This window comes from Apteryx rowi, unplaced genomic scaffold, assembly GCF_003343035.1.
Source record: "Apteryx rowi isolate R43461 unplaced genomic scaffold, aptRow1 scaffold_31, whole genome shotgun sequence".
Lineage (NCBI taxonomy): Eukaryota > Metazoa > Chordata > Aves > Apterygiformes > Apterygidae > Apteryx > Apteryx rowi.
The window spans coordinates 2,442,513-2,461,574 of NW_020449530.1; the positions used below are offsets into that span (position 1 = coordinate 2,442,513).

General features: G+C 40.3%; 2 protein-coding genes across 3 annotated transcripts in view; one reads left to right on the forward strand and one right to left on the reverse strand.

The window, feature by feature from the left end:
* Nucleotides 1-19,062, reverse strand: part of CACNA1C (calcium voltage-gated channel subunit alpha1 C) — a 492,904-nt gene that overhangs the window by 462,070 nt on the left and 11,772 nt on the right. The gene's annotated exons all lie outside the window — the stretch shown is intronic.
* The window catches only part of DCP1B (decapping mRNA 1B), a 47,913-nt gene continuing 45,944 nt past the window's right edge, over nucleotides 17,094-19,062 (forward strand). Inside the window, exons 1-2 of one of the 2 annotated variants that reach the window (XM_026070407.1) lie at nucleotides 17,094-17,304; nucleotides 18,486-18,526. In XM_026070407.1, the coding sequence (XP_025926192.1) occupies nucleotides 17,152-17,304; nucleotides 18,486-18,526 (194 nt within the window). In that variant the 5' untranslated portion in view covers nucleotides 17,094-17,151. Of the gene's footprint in view, nucleotides 17,305-17,610; nucleotides 18,364-18,485; nucleotides 18,527-19,062 lie in introns of those variants that run through there. The other variant, XM_026070408.1, reaches the window with a different exon arrangement.

Here is a 19,062-nt window from a genome sequence, read left to right on the forward strand (position 1 = left end):
TTAAAGATTTATTTTCAAGACATATCTTGCTTAGCCAAACTGTCAGGTCCTTCACCCTTTACTTCCCAGGCACCACCTAGAGTTAATAAGGATGTTTGTACTGACATCTCCACATGTCTTTCCTCTCCATTTGTGAGGCACTGTGGAAGCAGGTATGATCCCAGCTGGGGGGGAGCAGATTATAAGTGCAGGTTGATTTATTATTGAAACATGCAGAAATTAAAACATGAAACACTTGATGACTCACCACTAACTTCTAGCTATATCTCTGTCTAGATACATCACCAAGATCTTTAGCCTCTYGTAATACCGTCAATTGAATCAACTCTTCCCTCTCCTCTAAGCGCCGTGTCCTCTCTCCAAAGATTCTGGTCTACATTTCAAAGTGCAAGGGAGCCCCAGAGAGGCAGAGTTACAGTAACGAAGCCTGCTCATGGCGTGCATGTGGCTTTCTATGACTAAGCCTAAATTTCACAAGMGGACATGCAGTCTTCTTGCTAACCTCAGGTGGAAAAGATTTGGTTTACAGTAAAAGTTTTATGGATCTTTGGAAGAAATGAAAGAAGTAGGAGACTCCGGGGTTACAAATACTCTTAATCTTCAGGCAGATTTCTCCATAGCAGGATGCAATGAGTATTTCTTTGTATTGCTTCTTCCATCCATCACATCACCTCACTTTCTCTGAGACTGAACTTTGCTCATCTGTTTTGCAGTCATTTGCTAATATGACCCTGGTATTTGGATAAATGATATGACAGGGGAAAGCTACATGCAACAGGCCTCCCTTTCTCAGATTAGAAAAATAATGATCAGAAAATAGATTTTTCAAGGAATGTAACATACATCCTAAGAACCCCTTAAGACACTTGAGGATGATTTGGGAAAAATCTGTCCTCAGAGACTCTAGTTAATAATACACTAATGTCAATAAGATAAACTGCTTAGGCACTGGCAATACTGGGGATATTTGACAGACAGTAAAAGCTTTCTGAGAACTGGAAATATTTTTTTTGAAAGAGTCTCGGTCTTGTATCACCAGCAGAAAACTGTCCAGATGCATTAGGTCTCTTGAGAGGTACTTCATTAATATGGTTAAATCTGTGGTTGTAAACAGGTTATATAACTTCACCAAGCCACATGAAACCACGAGGTTCTGGCCAGTGTGTAAGAGCTGAAAGGTGGAAGTGATTATAAACAAAAAATGACGCTGATCATTGTACTCAGAGTGACAAGCAAAATGCAAACAAACAGTGTAAGCGTTGATTTTTTAAAATAATTTCTAAAAGATGCAGTATTATGGCCAAAACACATTAAGGATTTTTCTTATACATGTTTTGCTTGATAGCATCCCTTTAAATGATATAACTTACACTCAGTAGACCCTTTATTTAAAGAAAGGGCACCAGAAGTGTCCTGCTAGGAGCTATCAAGAAATATTTCCAAATTAGTCTGTGTTGACAAGTGCTTTTCCAGAGAACTAGAAGCCACAGGTGTTCATGGGTCTGCACTAAACAGACAAAATGATGGAAGTAAATATCCTAAAATACTTATTGATTCATTGACCAGGCACCTGCACAGAAAATGCGGAGTATTACCTACAAAGGAACACGTGGAAACAATAATACAGATTCTTATCATTAAGTAAGATACTATGACTGTGCAAGTAGCAATCAGAGGCCTAATTCAAAACTTAGAGAAGTCAAAGAAAAGTGTTCCACTGATTTCAGTGGATAATGCAGCAGTCTTAAATGAGGAAGACAGAACTACTAAACTTTTCCTAAAGATCCTTTCAGAATGAAAAGCTGCGGTTTCAAAGGTTGACAGGGAGAACCGGGTAAATTATTTAATCTCTGACCCAGTTCCTCAACAGTATCTTGCCTCTTCACTTATATTGACCAAATGTGGCTTTTTGTGCCTATTTTTACTTTAAAAGAGTATAATATTTCTGGATCTAACTGAAATAATATTTGTAAAGTGATTTGAGATCTTGTAATGAAAGAACTAAAAATCTCTGTTAGTACTTTATGCACACACTAACTATAGTGTTACTAAATGGCTCCCTGTAATTTAATTTCCATTTAAAAATAAGCCTGCTTTACACAGCATACATAATAATATCTGCGATTAGTGTGGCCTATGAGGCAACACTTCCATATAAGACATTCTTTTCAGTCATCAATAGCAAAATTTTAACTGTTTGGATTTAAATTTCTGAGACTGGAAGTCAGCTGCAGGTTGAATTTATTCTGCAAGTTTCTGCAAAAGAACGATCACTCATTTCTGAGAGAATGGTCAAGAAGAACTGAATTGAACCATGTCCAAAAATTCATATTCCCATTTTGATGGGAATTCCTAGTAAGACACGCTTTAGAGCTAGGACTTGTAATCTGACAGGCAAAATTGCCCAGATTTCAAGGCCTTCTGGCACACATATGACTTGACTTTTGTCAAATTAAAATTTCAGACAAATTTGTGCTTTCCATGCGCTCAGTATGGAAGAAGAATAAGCTATAGGGGCCAGAAAAATCCCAGATCACAACAACTGGTGACCTCAGAAGCTAAACTAGAACCACATTCCTAGATGTTTAACTCTCCTTTGCTCTGAGAAAACAGCCTCAGAGTCTTGTGCAGGTGTAGTCCTTGTTTTTTTCCAGGGCTGACACGATAGAGGATGACCACCTATACTTGTTATCAGTTACTCTTGTTTTTCAAATAGCAAAATAGGTAGTAGGAATGGAAATGTTTCAGCTGTTTTAATAAACTATGCATTAATAACATTGTGTTTATTTAAATTTGGGAATGGTTGAAAGTCTGTGTTTGTCAGGGGGTACACAACAAGAAAATTAGATCCAGAAGATTAGATGAAAGAAACAAGAATTAAGCTTGGCTAGGTAACCTTGCAATTCTGTTTCCATGGAGTTATGCCTTATAATATTTAAATTATATTCAAGTACTACTTTTTGTGAGGACCACTGGAATATCTGTCTTCTGTGATATTGATTTAACTTCTCTGCCTTTACAACCAAAGGACTGAAGAAAGAGATCATATTTACAATAAAATCTCTGTCCCTAAGAAAGAGATCTCTATACTGAATCAAATTAGCGTTACTGTAGCTCCAGACAGGAGTTACAGTCTTTGCTGATGGATGACTAGGCAAGATCAGTCTGAACTCAGTCATTTTTAACTATGTCATGGTCTTTTGGAGACAGTCACCCAACCATTTGGTGCTCCAAGTCAAAATGGGATCCTTCTTTATAAGAAAGGTCTTGCTGATGCTCCAAGGACAGTAAGCTAACCTAAGCGACTAATTTTCCATCGACTTTAACAGGACAAAGACTGTTCCTCCATATACATATGTAGTAGAATATGTTTCTCACTTCTGAATGGCATCTTGATGAACAAATTCATTACAAGTTGGAAAAAAATGGATTTTTGATTTTGGGAGATAGGACTCAACTTTTAAAATCATCTTGAAAATGTAAACTATCAGCTGTAGATTGTCAGGAGCTCTTCTGGGACACTAAATACTCCATGAGCCTGGCCTTCAATAACCTGATTATTCTGTCTTATTTTTCAGTAATCTGCTGTTTTCTTTGTCCTTTGATAGGATAAGCAAGTGTCCTACTTTATGACAGTGCCCTCATGAATGGCCTATCATAAAAAAAAATAAAAATAAAAATAAAAAATTATACGGAATAGTTCCAATCATGAAGTATGGATTATGCACAGTAAGAATACTGAGAATGTTCTTTTTCTCCTTTTATAACTTGTTACACTTTTATATTTTTAATATAGCAAGGCGTGTATGTCTCAGTTATAAGGCTGAATACCCTGAGATCATTTAATATTTTGTTCTAGAAAAAGTGTTACTAGATTGATACGGCTATGTTAAGTGTACCCTGTTCAGAAAACTAAAAACTCAGTTTCTGAAGCTTCACATCCTTTCATACATGCAACAGTTTGTACTATATAATATCCTAATTTTATCTCTAAGCTTACAGTAAATGTATGTGTATAGCTGACTTACTTCTCCCAAAACATAACCTTCTAGTGTTCTGAACAGTCAAACTTTAGTTTCCAAATCATAAAAACATGTTTTATCATTTGCTCCCTTTGCCTTGTTTGGAATGAGCAAGCAAAGCAAACTGATCAGACATTTTCATAATGCATTCCTTCTTCTCATACAACACATGAAATAATATTAAAACCCCCAAATATTTGCGTAACAACTTGCACATGACCAGAGAAGCATTTTTTAAACTAGTTTGAAGAAATTTATTAACTGCTCTGTATAGATGTGTATAACAGGACATTTAAATACATGTACAACATTTCTTAGAATACTATGCGAGGAAAAAAAAATTCTTATTATTTGGTTCTGTGGACCTCTCTTCTCTAATGTCCATTTCCTAATAGCATGCCAAGCCCACATTCCAAAAAGTCATCCTGATGGCTCCTTTTGGTGCTCGTCCCTGGAATAGTGCCCTCTATTACATGGCTCAAAAGTATGCATTAGCCTTCCTGTATGGGCTAATTAAATAGCTGACTATGTACAGTCAAGTCAGTTCACTTCCACACAGAACAAACAGTGGTACCTGATCTTATTAGCCTTTTTACTCTCCTGAGAATCTTTATGTAATGTTGCATTAGTAGTCTTTACTAAATTAGAAAACCAAAGGGAAGATAAATCAATATGAATGTACGTTTGCTGATATTGATTTTTCCCCTCACAGTCAGCATGGGAATATTGTGGTTCCTATTAATATAAAGAGTGGGAGAACTTTAAACTGTTTGGTTTAGATAATTACTYGGTAGTTTTGGAAACTTATTCAAACTTCTTTAGTCTGAAAATGAGACATTTCAAAAAAATGAAATCCTCAATAATAATCATATTAAGATATTGGTGACAGTTTCTTGATGCAGGTGACTGATGAGCTGACTATGGGAGACACTCAACCTGTTATTCATGAAAAAGGATGAACGCGTTGGTAATGTGAAGTTCAAGGGCAGCCTAGACTGCAGCAACCATGACAATCTGGAGTTTAAAATCCTGAAAGAAGCAAGCAAGACAAATATTARAAAAATCACAGCTCTGGACTTCAGGAGAGCAGAATTCAGCTTGTTCAGGAATACACTTGCCAGGATCCCATGGGAGACTGCCCTGTAGGGCAAAGTGGTCCAGGACAGCTGGTTGGTCCGCACAGACAACCTCCTCAATGCACAGGAACAGGCCATTCTGACATGCAGAAGCTGAGCAAGTGTGGCAGAAGCCTAACAGGGATAAACAGGGAACTCATGACTGAGCTCAAAGGCAAAAAGGAAGTATGCAGAAGGTGGAAGCAGGAATGGGGTACCCGGGAGGAATATACAACATTGCCTAAGAGTGCAGTGATGGTGTCAGGCAGGCTAAAGTTCAGCTGGAGCTGGAAATAGTGAGGGATGTGAAGGGCAACAACAAGGGCTTCTGTAAGCACGTTGGGAACAAAAGGAAGGCTAAGAAAAACCTGGACCCACTGCTCAGTGAGGCACAGGAACAAAGGATGTGAATAAGGCTTGAGTGCTCCATGCCTGTTTTGCCTAATTTTTTACTGGGAAGGTTTGTCTTCAGGTCTCTGAGCCCATCAGCAGCCTGTGGGAGTGAAGCATCATTTGCTGTAGATGAAGATTGACCTAGGGAGCACTTAAGTCAATTGGWCATACACAAGTCCTTGAGACCAGATGGGATGCATCCGAGGGTGAGGAGAGAAGCGGCCAATGTCACTGCCAAGCCACTCTCCTGGAAAGGTTATGGAGCAAATCATTCTGGAAGCCATTTGCAAGCACATGAAGGACAAGAATGTGACTAGGAACAGCCAGTATGGATTTACCAAAGGCAAACCACACCTGGCCAGCCTGATTGTTTTTTATGATGAGATGTCTGGCTCTGTGAACACAAGGAGAGCACTGGGTGTCATTTACCTTGACTTTAGCAAGGCCTTTGACATGGTCTCCCATAATATTCTTGTAGACACATTGGTGAGATATGGACTGGATAAGTAAGGTGGATTAAAAAAAAATCACCTGGACTGGCAAATTCAAAGGACTGATCAGTAGTGCAAAGTCCTACCGGTGGCTAGTTACTAGTGGCATCCCTCAGAGAATGAAACTGGGACCAGTACTATGTAATATCTTTATTAACAATCAGGATGATCAGATGGAGTGCACTCTCAGCAAGTTCATGGATGATACCAGGTTAGGGGAGCAGTCAATATGCTGGAGTGCAGGGCTGCTATTCAGGCTGGAGAAATGGACAGGAATCTCATGAAGTACAAAGGCAAGTGCAAGTCCTGCACCTGGGATTGAATAACCACATGCACCAGCTCAGGCTGGAGCACAACTTTACAGAAAAGGACCTGGGGGTGAGGGGAACAACAAGCTGAAGATAAGCAAGCAGTGAAGTCTTGCTATGAAGGACAACTGAATCCTAGACTGTGTTAGCAAGAGTGTAGCCAGCAGGTCACAGGGAAGTCATTCTGTGAAGCCCCAGCTGGAGTACTGCATCTAGTTTTGGGCTATCCAGTACAAGAAAGACATTGACATACTGGAGCAAGTCCAGAATCTCCCAGATGATTAGGGGGCTGAAGCATGTAAACATATGAGGAGAGGCTGAGAGACCTGGGTTTATTAAGTCTGAAGAAGAGATGATTAAAAGAGACCTTGCTAGTGCCTTCAGGTATGTAATGGAAGGGTATAGAGAAGATTGAGCCAGCCTCTTCTCAGAGATATATATAGCGATAAGACAAGAGGCAACGGACACAAGTTGCAACATGGGAAGTTCCAATTAGATGTAAAGAAATTGTTTTCACCATGAGGCTGGTCAAATGCTGAGACAAGTTGTCCAGAAAGGCTGTGGAATCTCCATCCTTGTTACTATTTTTGCTTTAGAACAAAGGTCTGTTCAGCTTTGCTTCTATGAAAAAGGCAAATGTGCGATCAATTTTTCTGTTATTCTTGCAGTTCATATACAGTATCTTCATTCACAGAATAAAGATCATATTGCTCAGTACCTTAGGACACCTGAGAACCAATAAAACTACAAATGTAGCTTGCTTACAACTCTCTCCTGACATAGCAAGACAGATTTTCCATATGAAAGGAAAARCCCATAAGTCAAACCATCTTACTGATTTACATGAAATAAAAATGGAGTTATCATTACTGGAGTTATCAAGTGGAGTTAATGCAGGTAACCAAATGCTAGTGGGATCAGACCTCAGAAAAGCTTTTTTTTTCTTTCCATTGCTTGAAATTTTTTAAATGACATGTTCAAAATAAGCTTCCCCCTACCCTCTTTAGACCTGTTTTTTTGTACACACACATACATATACCATCTCTCTAAAACTCAGCCAAAATAGCTTGCTTTATGTAATTTTTGCAAGCAACAATTTCCAAGATAGGTCATTAAATACAGTACCTTACATTTACATAGACTTTTTCTCCCWTTATATCCTAATCCATATTTCAAACTTCAGGCTCTATCATCATATAATTTTAGGACAAAATGCAATTGCTTTTTATCAGTTGATATTAACTATACAATGATATTTGAAAATGTAGAACTGTATGATCTCTCCTGGAACTGTGTGACTGCAAGGAGGCTTTGACATCTGGTGGTGAGTGTTGTCAAGCAGTAAGAAAACCAGAAGCTTTCTAGCAGGCCTTATCCTTTCATATATGCTTCTCCCTACGTCATTATGACTTTTCTCTCTTGATGACCAACCTGCTTCTCCTACAATCAATCGGTCTATGTCCCTGTCTTCCTCTTCTTCAAGCAGGCAGAGAAATTGCCTATTACTCTGTATTCCTCAGAAACCACTCAGAGACAAAGACACAGAAATCTATTAAATGCTGTATCTGTTTCCTAATTGCTCAGCACTGCGTGAGGAGAGACTCTCCACACGTTCTTTCCACCAGTAGCAACCAGTTCCAACTAGGTCACCTCACAGTGAGTAAAGTGACCTAAAAAAATGGTAGTGGCAGAAAAAGGGCATTTTCAATAACCATGGCACATTATTTACCCATCCTTGTGCTCAGCAGTTCAGTCCATCTAAACCCCAGAACACCCCTCTTCCTCTACTTCCCATTATGAAATCTGTCCTAATTTTTCTACACCAAGATTTACACTAATTCTGTTCTTTTCATTTCATTTCATTCCCAGCAGTTTCCTCATTCTGGCCACAACCCTCTTCAGTTTTGCCTCTACGTTAATGCTGCCTTCCACTCCCCCATGGCAGGTATTGTACCACCTCAGCTACCCCTCCTGTACTCCATCCAATTCTTTCCAGCTGTCCTGTCCCCTAATCTCATCAGCTGTGACTCTATATGTATCCTATTTCCCCAGTCTGCATGTTCATGTAATATATAAGCAACATAACCATACTATCAGTAGTTTTCTTCCAATACTGATCTCTCCTTTATAATCCAGTCTACCCACTTCTATCTGATGTATTTTGCCCTGTCAGTGCTTCTGTGAGCTCTGCCTTGGAACAAGCCCAGGCTGCTCGGGTAACTCTGCTCCCATTTCCGCCCTCAGAAGTAAGAAATGCCGTACTCCAGGTGCAGTACTCTGGAAGTAAGTGCTGAGACAGACATCCACAAAGACAGATCCTCCTCAGGAAATACAAAAATCCTTGCCTCCCAGCAACCTGGGAGGTTCTGCTGGTTAGAAATTTAACTTCCAGGGTCTATGACCCCTTCTGTCTTAGCATACCATAAGCATGATACTTACTATGAACTAACTACATAAAGAATCTTCGGGCACCGTTAYTGCTTGTATGTTCTGCTCCCGTGGTTTTCCTCCCTGCTCTTTGTTCAACTGCTATTACCAGACAGTTCCACAACAGTCTATTTTGCTGTCTCACCAGGTAACATATTATGGCTTCTATGACTAATTTTTTTTCTTTTATTTTTGATTCAGAGATTAAGATTTTTCAGACTCAGAACCAACATGTTGGCTCTTCCATTAAAAATGAAAAAAAAGTCATATTGATTTGAATAAGGACTAAAGGAGAGGGTCATGAAATAGATTGCATTTGATTTGTTATTAATAAACTGAACTCCTTAAGAAGCCACACACGAAACTGTTTCAGAAAATCTTTTCTTAAAATCAAATAGTAAGACAATAGTAAACAACAGAAGCATCTAACAAAAAATATTTCCTCAACCTGTTTTTGTTTTGCACTTCTTGTTTGGGGTTGCTGGGTTTACTACTAATGACAAAGCAATTTCACTGTAGATCACAAAGCAGGATTACGCAAGTTCAACTGAAGGTTATATTTATATGATTAATTTAGGATTATAATAACATTGACAGATTTGGGCAAACATCAATGAAAGAAAAATAAGAGGAAGAAAGAAACTCCGGCGTGCTACTGGTTACGGAAGTTTTTCTTTGGAAAATCCATGTAGTTCATGTTTTTGTCAAACAAGGTAGTATGCCTCTAAATTTAATCTGACAGAAGACACAGCACAGCATCACCAGAAAATGACAAAATCAGATTGTAGAAGAGGGCCTGCCAAACACCTTCACAGCTCTCAGAATTCACCAGGGGAAATAAATTCACACAAGTGTAATAAACCCAGACTCAGATACCCACTGGAGTTTTGTGGTGCTAATACCTTTAGTTTCCACTTCAAAAATCTCATTCAAAGTGCTTAAGTCATCTATTGGCTGCCTGCTGGAGGCTGCCTTTGTCCAAATCCATCCCTCTTAAAAAACAGAGATAGATTTTGTTCATTGTTTCCAAGGGCAACACTTCAAATGTTATCAAGCTCTGTCTTCTAGTACAGTTATGCAAATCTGAGTTCTTTTTTCTGCCCAGGCCATTCTTTCCATATCCACAAACCCTAGAGCAACACAAATAATAATTTAAAATCAAAATGAAAAATTCTTAACTTTCAATAAAAGGCAAATAATTGCATTAAAGCACCAAGGCAATTGTGGATCCGTATTGCAACAGTCCGTATAATGAAAGAAAAAAAAGTCAATTTTCAGTTTGAAAGGAAATCTATTTTAAAACAAATATCACATTGATATTTGCCAGCAAAATAAAGCCAGTAATAAATAAAAATGGTCACCCAAAATGATATACCAGATAGAAAGATCATACTGTTATGGATTAGCTGATCTCATATTAAGAGAAAAATATAACAGCTTTTAAGCCTAACTTTAACTACAGAATATATGTTTGTGAGAACCTTCATAAGCTTTACCACCTCCAGAAGCAGATACTAAGTAGCCATCAGCATCACAAGTATTTCCCTACAGTCATCCCCACAAGCAGCTACAAAATTTTATTGAGGACACTTGAGGCAGAACACCCACCTTTACTCAGTTACTTTGCATCTATAACAACAATATAATAAGTAGACACGATTCAGGTAAGGATCCTTGCTTATATAATCATTTATCTGTTGTAGCTCACTCTGGATTTCAGTAGTGCAACAACACTCTCACCAGCTCCATTCACCCTTGTTGTGTCTGATGCTATGGAATCCTTTACTGGAGTCCATAATAAACACTGATGTTTTTCACAAAGAAGCAACAGTATTTTTGTCAGTCAAGAACACGGTAATGCAAATTCCCCTGATAAGGTAACAGTGCAAAAGCTACAGGTATGACAATAATTCAGAGCCTTCCCTTCTATGGTTAACACAACCAAACTAACTTGAATATGCAGAATTTGTTTTCATAAAAAAGATACTCTGGCACCAAGGGCATGTTCCCCTTCTTCAGAACTCCCCCTTGGGATCCCACTGCCCTGACCAGATACYCCTCTAGGCTTGCCACCAGCTCCTTAGCAGCAACAGCAGCACATCTTTGCAATGACACCATTTCTCTAATGTGACAAGAGCTCCTATGCTAGGTGAGGTGTAAAAATGAGGTCCTGGCTTAATGTAATTATCTAATGGAACTTTTCACRTTAGTAAATAAATTAAATGAGGCAATCTTCTCTGTAACTAGTTGGGAAATAGCTCTTTTAGAGCTACAGGTGTTTGATTCTGCCAAATTAAATGGTGATTACCAGAAAGATGTGCTTGGAAAGATATTATCTTAGATAAGATATAAATACTATTATATCTCATTAACCTGTGGGATAGGCATGGCCTATCATCAGCGTTTTGGTGGTTTGCCTGGCCAATCATCTGTGTAAAGAATGAAGCTGATGGATCAAATCAGTTTATGGCAGTTTATCAGAATAGCAATAAYGTAATGGATATCAACACTATTTTATTGATTATAAGCACATACAACTGTGGTAATAAAATTACTGAGGAACTCAAATACTGGTCCCAAAAGAGTGCRTTCTCATTATATAATCCAGTGTCAACTTTTTAACTGTAACCAGAGTAGCATAGGATTGACAGTAAAGTAGCTTGCAAAGTTAAACTTTAAGAGGAATATTGCTGAAGGAAGTCAATGATTTCTGATACATTAAATAACCAAGGAAGTTGAAAAAAGCTAATGAGATTTGACAGCATTTTTTCTTGCTTATGGCAGGACAATCAACAATGTATGTTTATAACATTATCAGCTTTGGGAGAGGCTGGTGGAAGTAATTTAGAATTTTATTAAGAGGTCTGACAGAAATTGTACTTGCAATCATATAGAAGTCAGGAAAAGTTTATGGGCAGAGGTAAAACCTTTTATTGAATCAACTAGTATAGTTGGGAAAAATATTTCAGGTACAAAAATCTTTTGTGGGGTCTATAATCTTTTCATTTTTGCCCTACTAAAAGATAAGACACTGAAATATTATTACAGTCACTTAAAACATTGAAAATCAAACACTGATAGAAAGCAGAATTTTTACAGATTAAATGTATAATAGAAAATCTTTTTTTTTTGTATAACACTCTAATTCAAAGGAATTATATTAGTGAAAGTTCTCCCTTCCTGCTCCTGAAATATAGTCTTTTCGTGATATTAGAATTTTTTTTCAGCTCAGTATATGACTTCTGAAAAGTGATTAAAGTTAAACCAAAAAGAATTATTCACTACAGAAGAATAGCTAAACAGGAAGTTATAGAGACAAAAACTATACTTCAGCTAACTACATTGGTTAATTTTCTTTAAATTGTTTTCTAGACATGCCACTGGCAGGAGCTGGGCCTATAAATAAGTAATGCTAAGCATCTTGTAAATAAATATACTCCAAGGAAAAAGCTTAGAAGCTACTAACAGAATCACTTAGCAAAATGTAAGTCAAAGCAAGAAATAGTATTTTGGTAAGAATCCAGGCACTTACATACAAAAACACAAGGTTCTACAGAAAAATCATAGCAAATTGTAATTAATCATTTCAGACACAGTATGGATAACATCAGAATTTCAAAAGCAACAATGACAAAGAATACCATCCCATTCTTGTGTGGACTAACATATTGCAGAAAATCTCAAAATAGTCTCGTAAACTTCAGATGGAGCAATGTCACAAAACAGGTGTTCACACTAACAACTGAATGTGCTGTGGTTTATTTGGAGGTGGAATGTGAATGAAACTAACCAGATTTAATTTTAGTCTGGGGTTTATTTTCAAATAACTGCACCAGATTAAACTACTAAGAAACCTTCAGCTAGTAATAAATTACTAACAAAAAAACTATAACTGCTTTGACCATTAAGATTGGAATTAAAAGGTTGTCCAACAATACAACCAACAATTTAGACTTTTGAGTGTGATGAAAGCATAATCCGAAGGTAGCTACTGAGAGCCTGTAGTAAATGTGGGCTAAAAAGACCATGCATTTCAACAGTGTCTGGGAAGGGATGCAGTCAGCCTCCAGCAGACCAAAAAGGCACCGGTTCCCCAGCAGTGAGAGGTACCTTGCTGAGGAGGCACGAACGCATCCCCAGAGATGTGTGGAGCATGGGTGAGCCAGCCCCGTCAGACCTGTCTGGCTCCACAGGAGCCACCTACTCACCTACTGTTCTCCTGGAAGCTGGCACGCTGGGAAGCACCAAGCAAAGATATTCAAGGGGCCCTGGATGAAGCGAGATGAGCTTATTAATGCTGCCTCAGCACCTTTCTGCTAGCAGGGGCAGCACTGTAGCCACTGGTCAGAGCGAGAAGGAAATTATGGCAGCCTTGGGGAAGGAGTAAGAAGGAAAAAGCAACTACCATGTGATAAGAGCTCCAGAGGGGTGGAAGATGAGGAAGGGGAGCAAATGAGGTGTTCAACACTATACATTTTCCTAAGTGAGACCTGCCACTTATTAAAAAAATCACCAGTCAAAGAAAGGACTGAATGTGAACAGATAGGAAAGCAGTCAATTGAGGCTGCGATCTCAGCAGCAGGATGAATGCTTGTTTTTCAATCATCAGTTCAGCTCCCCAGTCTGACTGGTTCACGCCGTGGCCACACATGCACTTGTGCCAGTACCGTACAGAGATGCCAGTATGGCCGGAATGAATGGCTGGGACCAGGGACAGGGGCTGCATAAACTCAGCATTGCCACCTAATAAATTCATGTGAAATCATATTGTTAGTGTCAATAATTTGCTGCAGGAGGAAAGGCTCAGACTTCACAAGTGACACAGATTCTTGAATGTTGAACAATTCTTGTGGAAAGGTTTGGCCTAAATATCTTAGTGTTTATTATTAACAGAGACCTTAGGAACGGCATGCTGTGTGGATTTTGCTTTAAATCAGTCTGGATATTACCTACTCAAAATCCCTTTCATACTGTGTCAAAAGCGTAGTTTTTTAATAGAATAGTATCCACGTGGGTGGAAGACAAAAATGTGACATTCTAATTATACACTTCAAGAAATTATGACATTTTCAAAGATAAAAAATGACTTTGTTTCATAAACAAATTACAGTAAAATCATTCTGACTTGATTTGATAGTTATCATGGACCAGTGGATTACTGACTGTAAGCAAATAAACACAGTTTAAAGAATCAATCTTTTTAAACTGTGACATTTTTGCTAAAATGTTCTTAACTTTTTAGATGCAGTGAGAATTTATAGTGTTTCTCTACTTACAAGATTTTGTTTCATCGGAAAATTTAAGACTACTATCAAGTGATCCCATAAAGCAGGGTAGAGCTAATGGTTTTATTAAGTACCTTTGCTTCAGGCTAAATGGAAGGAACGATTATGTCACACTTACACAGGAAAACAGCTGGAACCAGCAGAAGCTTCCACACAGTGCAACAAGAAATATGAAATAGCCTGATCAGAAGCAACATAAATTCACTCACTATAAATGCAGGGACTGTTTGTCAAGCTCTCATCAAAAAAGACACCGTAATCCAGGAAGGAGTTAGTACTGAAGGGGAGAAGCAGCCATGAACAGTGCACTGAGCACAGTCAGGCAAAATTTTTTGACAGGCCTACTTGAAGATTTTGACCTCACAGTTGGGATTTTTTCCATGGTGTGCAGGGAAACAGGACAGTCGGTACATTGTTCGCATGTGAAAAGAAGGGCATAAAAGACGCACCTGACCCAGTCAGCCTGTCTCCCTAACATAACTGACATGCAAGGTCTCAAGTGTTCGTTACTGCCTGGCCTGACAAAAAGGGAAATGAGAAGTTGTAAAAGTTGAAAGATACTTCATTCCTGCTTCATACATTTTTTCAGTTAGAACAGGGCTGCAATATGTCTTACAAATTCTGTATACTACCTTCTCCTGCCAGATAACAACTACGACTATTTGCAGTCCAAATGAATAACCTTTGAAGAAGTTTCTATAACATTCCTTCTGACCAGATTTTGTAATTCTCGTATCCCTTCCCAAGAAAAAAAAAAAAAAAAAAAGTAAAAAAAAGTGAGGGAACCTCTTTTTAAAGTATTATTGTCGGAGGTAGCAAAGGCATCTTGAAAGGGAAGTGCAGAAGTGGGGCTCCAAGAGTTTGACACTTCCATGTCTTGGTGACAAAGGTCTCCTGTAAGCAGGAGACATGACAAAGAATTGGCAAGGGGAGAGTCCTCAGCACATGAGGAGGCCTGTGATTAGGAGTGCCTGCAACCCAGAAACTGAAGATCATTTAACACCAAAAAGAAATGATTGTGGATCCACTCACTCCCTGAGCAACCAAAATTATTTTTCCTACTTACTTCTTTTTCTTACCATTCTACCCCTGTCATTTCTAGACAAAGCATGGTAGTTTCCCTTGTCCACCATGAACAATATATCTTCTTTGCTGTTACAGGACCTGTGAGTCAGCCAGAGCTTTGCAGTAAAACTGCTTAGAACCAGTTCTCTACCGTGAGTATACCAAAAACACCTAAACAACTTTTAAACTCCAAAGCTATGTTTCATTAGAGTCCCAGACAGAACAAGACGGCTTCAGAAAAAGAGAAAGTAAGAGTGAGGCAGATCATAATAAAAGTCTGTAAGGAGGTTCCCCACATACACACCACATATCTGCAGAGGAAGCTGTAGATCCTTGTTCTTAGTAAGGCGATTTTCAGTGGCTTTCTGGGCTACAACAAAACCTACATGTTCCCTCTTGAGTCTCAGAGAAAAGTCTCTTCATCTGACTTTTCTCCCACTAGCTGCATGTCCATTCCTAACTCAGGAGACTCACTGTCCCTACATTTAATACTACAAACCCCTAGCTGCTTGTCTCTCAGCTCTCTCCTGTCCCCATGTTACACTATAGAAATTTCATCCCCTGGGCTTGCCCGGTTGCTCTCAGAGCAGGCGCCTCTGCTTATTCTGTCCCACAGCCTCCATCCAACCCAGGGTGCCAAGGCAAGAGGAAAACAAAATGGAGGTCTTCCTCCCCTACGTTCAGCAACTACCCTTTTTAGAAGGTATCATCCAGCATATTGCATACTAACAAAACAGGTACCATGCATCACCTTTGCCTTTAGTTCTTACAGAGTATCCCATTCTTTAGAAGAAAATATATTGCCCTGCTGCTGCTGTACATGGTGGCAACTCCTCGCAAAACTGCTACAGCAGTCTCATGTGATGAAGTCAAGCTTAAAAAAGTGGTGTTCTCACAGGGGGGTCAGGCCGGACTGTTAACCAAATCTTTCACATGTAACAGTACATACTGACTTTATCTCCATGCCACAAAAAGCTGATGTATTTGCTGTAAATTGTTGATATAACAGATTAATAAGAAAATACGTATGGTTGATAGGAAATATGGTATGTATGGCTGGCAGGAAAACTGAGTTCATGGTCCTATCAGTCTGTTCCTCTGTTGTTTGCTTGGTGGGTGCTCATGTGCTCTTTGTTGCTTAAGTGCTATGCAGAAATACGCCTGAGTATATGCCAGCAAATACAGAATTATGTATAGGTCTTAACCAGCTTATGTTTCCATGCACGCGTGGAGTGTGTTGTGCTAGTGCATGCATGCAAGGATGCAGGAAGCACACGTGCTTACAGGCACGCACACTAACTTTGTGCGCTCTTGCATATATATTCTCTGCATTGTCACACTGGTGTGCCTGAATTTTCCTGTGTGTGCATAAGCTTGTGGATACGAGGCTCTAATTCCACATTTTTTTTGTGGCTTTCCCTTCTCTTGAACATGTATGTATTTTGGAGCATACCAGGCCTTCACCTAAGCATGCTGATAGGCATAGTGTGCACATGCTGGACGATATCCTAGCTTGACACGTCCAACTCTCACAATTTTGCGGCAAGTCTCTGTAGAGTTTATTGGACTCTTTTAAACCTCCAGCTGGGGGAATCGGGTTGTTACTGGTGGATCTCAACTGCCGCTCCGACAAGGAAGTCAGTGGCCTTCCCGGTGGTGCTGAGAGACCCGAAAACGAAAGCTGCGAGCACCGGGAGCAAACAAGCAGCCAGGCCAGGTCACTGCGGGAGCCGGGCGAGGGTGCGGGGCAGGCGCTGAGGAAGGGGCGGCCGGGACCGGCCTCCCTGAGCCTGGGGCCAACGGCCGCCCCGCCGGCCCGGGCCCGCGGCTTGCCTGTTACCACGGGCAACAATCCTGAGAGAGCGGCGCTCGGCGCTCGACTGCAGCGGCTGGGTTCCGACTCTCCCGCCCGCTCTCGTTCCGACTGGGCGGGAGTGAGGGGAAGCGGGGGAGGGAAGGGGGACGGGGGGAAGAGCCGCCACCCTTCCTTTCGGCATTGGATTGGTTGCGCCTACTAGGAACCGTGTGTTGTTGTTGGAGGCAAAATGGCGGCGGCGGTGGCCGGGGCCGCCCTGCTGGGCAAGGGGCTGGACATCAGCCTGGCGGCGCTGCAGCAGCACGACCCCTACATCAGCAGCATCGTGGACGTGGCCAGCCAGGTGGCGCTCTACACCTTCGGGCACCGCGCCAACGAGTGGGTACGTGCGCCCGCCCCTCCCCCGRCAGCGCCGCGGGGCGGGGCGAGAGGGGACACCGCCCCCGCCGCGGGGGGAGGCGGGGCGTCTAGGAGGGGGGCGGGTAGCGGGGAGGCCCCGCCCCCGCCGGGGTGGGGGAGGGGGGCGCTGAGGTGCGAGGACGGTTGCCGCGGGCCCCACCCGGGGTGGTGCCGCGTGGGCGCCTCGCGGGGCCGGGGGCGGCTTGTCCCTGCGCTCCAGCTCTGTGGGGCTTCATGAAGCCCTGTGATGCCCAGGGGGCAGGTTTTGAAACATCCGTGGGACTTTTTTACTCTGCAGTATTGGGGGGAAGGGGACAGGCTTTTGGACTGGGCCCCTGAGAATGAGGAAGTGTCTCCTGTTCAAAAATGAACAGTGACGGTTGGAATTGAAATATATAGAGAAATATGTCAGGGTTGCAAATGTTAAAAAGTGTTTTAAGATAAAGCAATTTAAGATTGAAAAAAGCCATTTAAGATAAATGCTTTGGGGAATCCTTTGAAAATTTGAGAGGCTATTTATGGATTGTTCTTGGATTATTATTAACTATTATTATTATGGGGTTTAAGGTCTGTGCACCCAGCCATATTTGAAGAATGTGTGCAATATACTTTCTGTGTTTTCCTCCAATCAGTTTTGAATATTGCTTGTGAGGAGAAAGTCTATCTGAAAACTGAATCAGTTTTGAGAGTCACCCCCAAACATAGTTGAGTGTAGTGTTTAACCTCATATTATTGGCTCTTTAGCCTGAAACAGCCTGCCCCTCCCCTAACTGTGTCTTAAAATACTTGCCCCTAGACACAGACACTTGTATACTTTAAACAGGATATTGAGCCTCAGTATCCACTGTGTCACATAAGCTGGCTTTCTTGTTTGTTTCCAATGAGGTCTCATCAGTTATCCTGGCTGACAGGATATAAAAAGATTAGAAACTGACTGTGAGGCTTTATTAAGAAAGAAAAAGCAGATCTAATAGTTTTCATATCTTGTCGTAACACTTGCATCAGTTGAATGGTGACCTATGCTATCACCACCATCCGTAAGGTAGGGTTTAGTTATTTTTTTCATTGCTTAAGTCAGAGAGGTGTAACTCCAGTTGGTACTGTTAAAACAAAGATAATAGAGACTTATTTATGCCTGAACTTTTTAACATTCCTTTCATTTAGGAGAAGACTGATGTAGAAGGAACACTGTTTGTTTACACAAGGTAAGAATGTTATATTTTAATGCCTGAACATGAAACCTGTGGATGTGGAAAACCTAGCTAGGAAACAGTTTGGCCAAATGAAGTAACATGCTCAAATCCTGTCGTATCCCAAGGTGAAAAGAAATTGAAAACTGGAAAAAAGACTATGCAGAGAAGAAAACAATGAGAAAGAGGCATCACCTAGAGTGTGGATAAAACTTCAAAATGTAGTTTGAAACTCAATATGGATGAACCAGAGAAATCTGTGACATTGTTTTAAATAGGATGTAGCATTTGTCCTTTAAAAGGTGTCTGAAAAAAATAGTAAAATAAATAATGGTGTTCACTAAGGTTAGGGAATGACAGGACTTTAAAACTTTTTTTTTCCTGTGTAGGGGAACATTCATGTTACTTGTATCTGACTGCTAATTTTCTGTGCATATTTTCTCCATGGTTTTGGATGTTTTTAGTGCTTTTGTTATGTAATGGCTCTGGTTGTGGAATATTTTTTGTAATTCATATGTTTAGACATATGTTACATTTGCAGTTTTTTCACT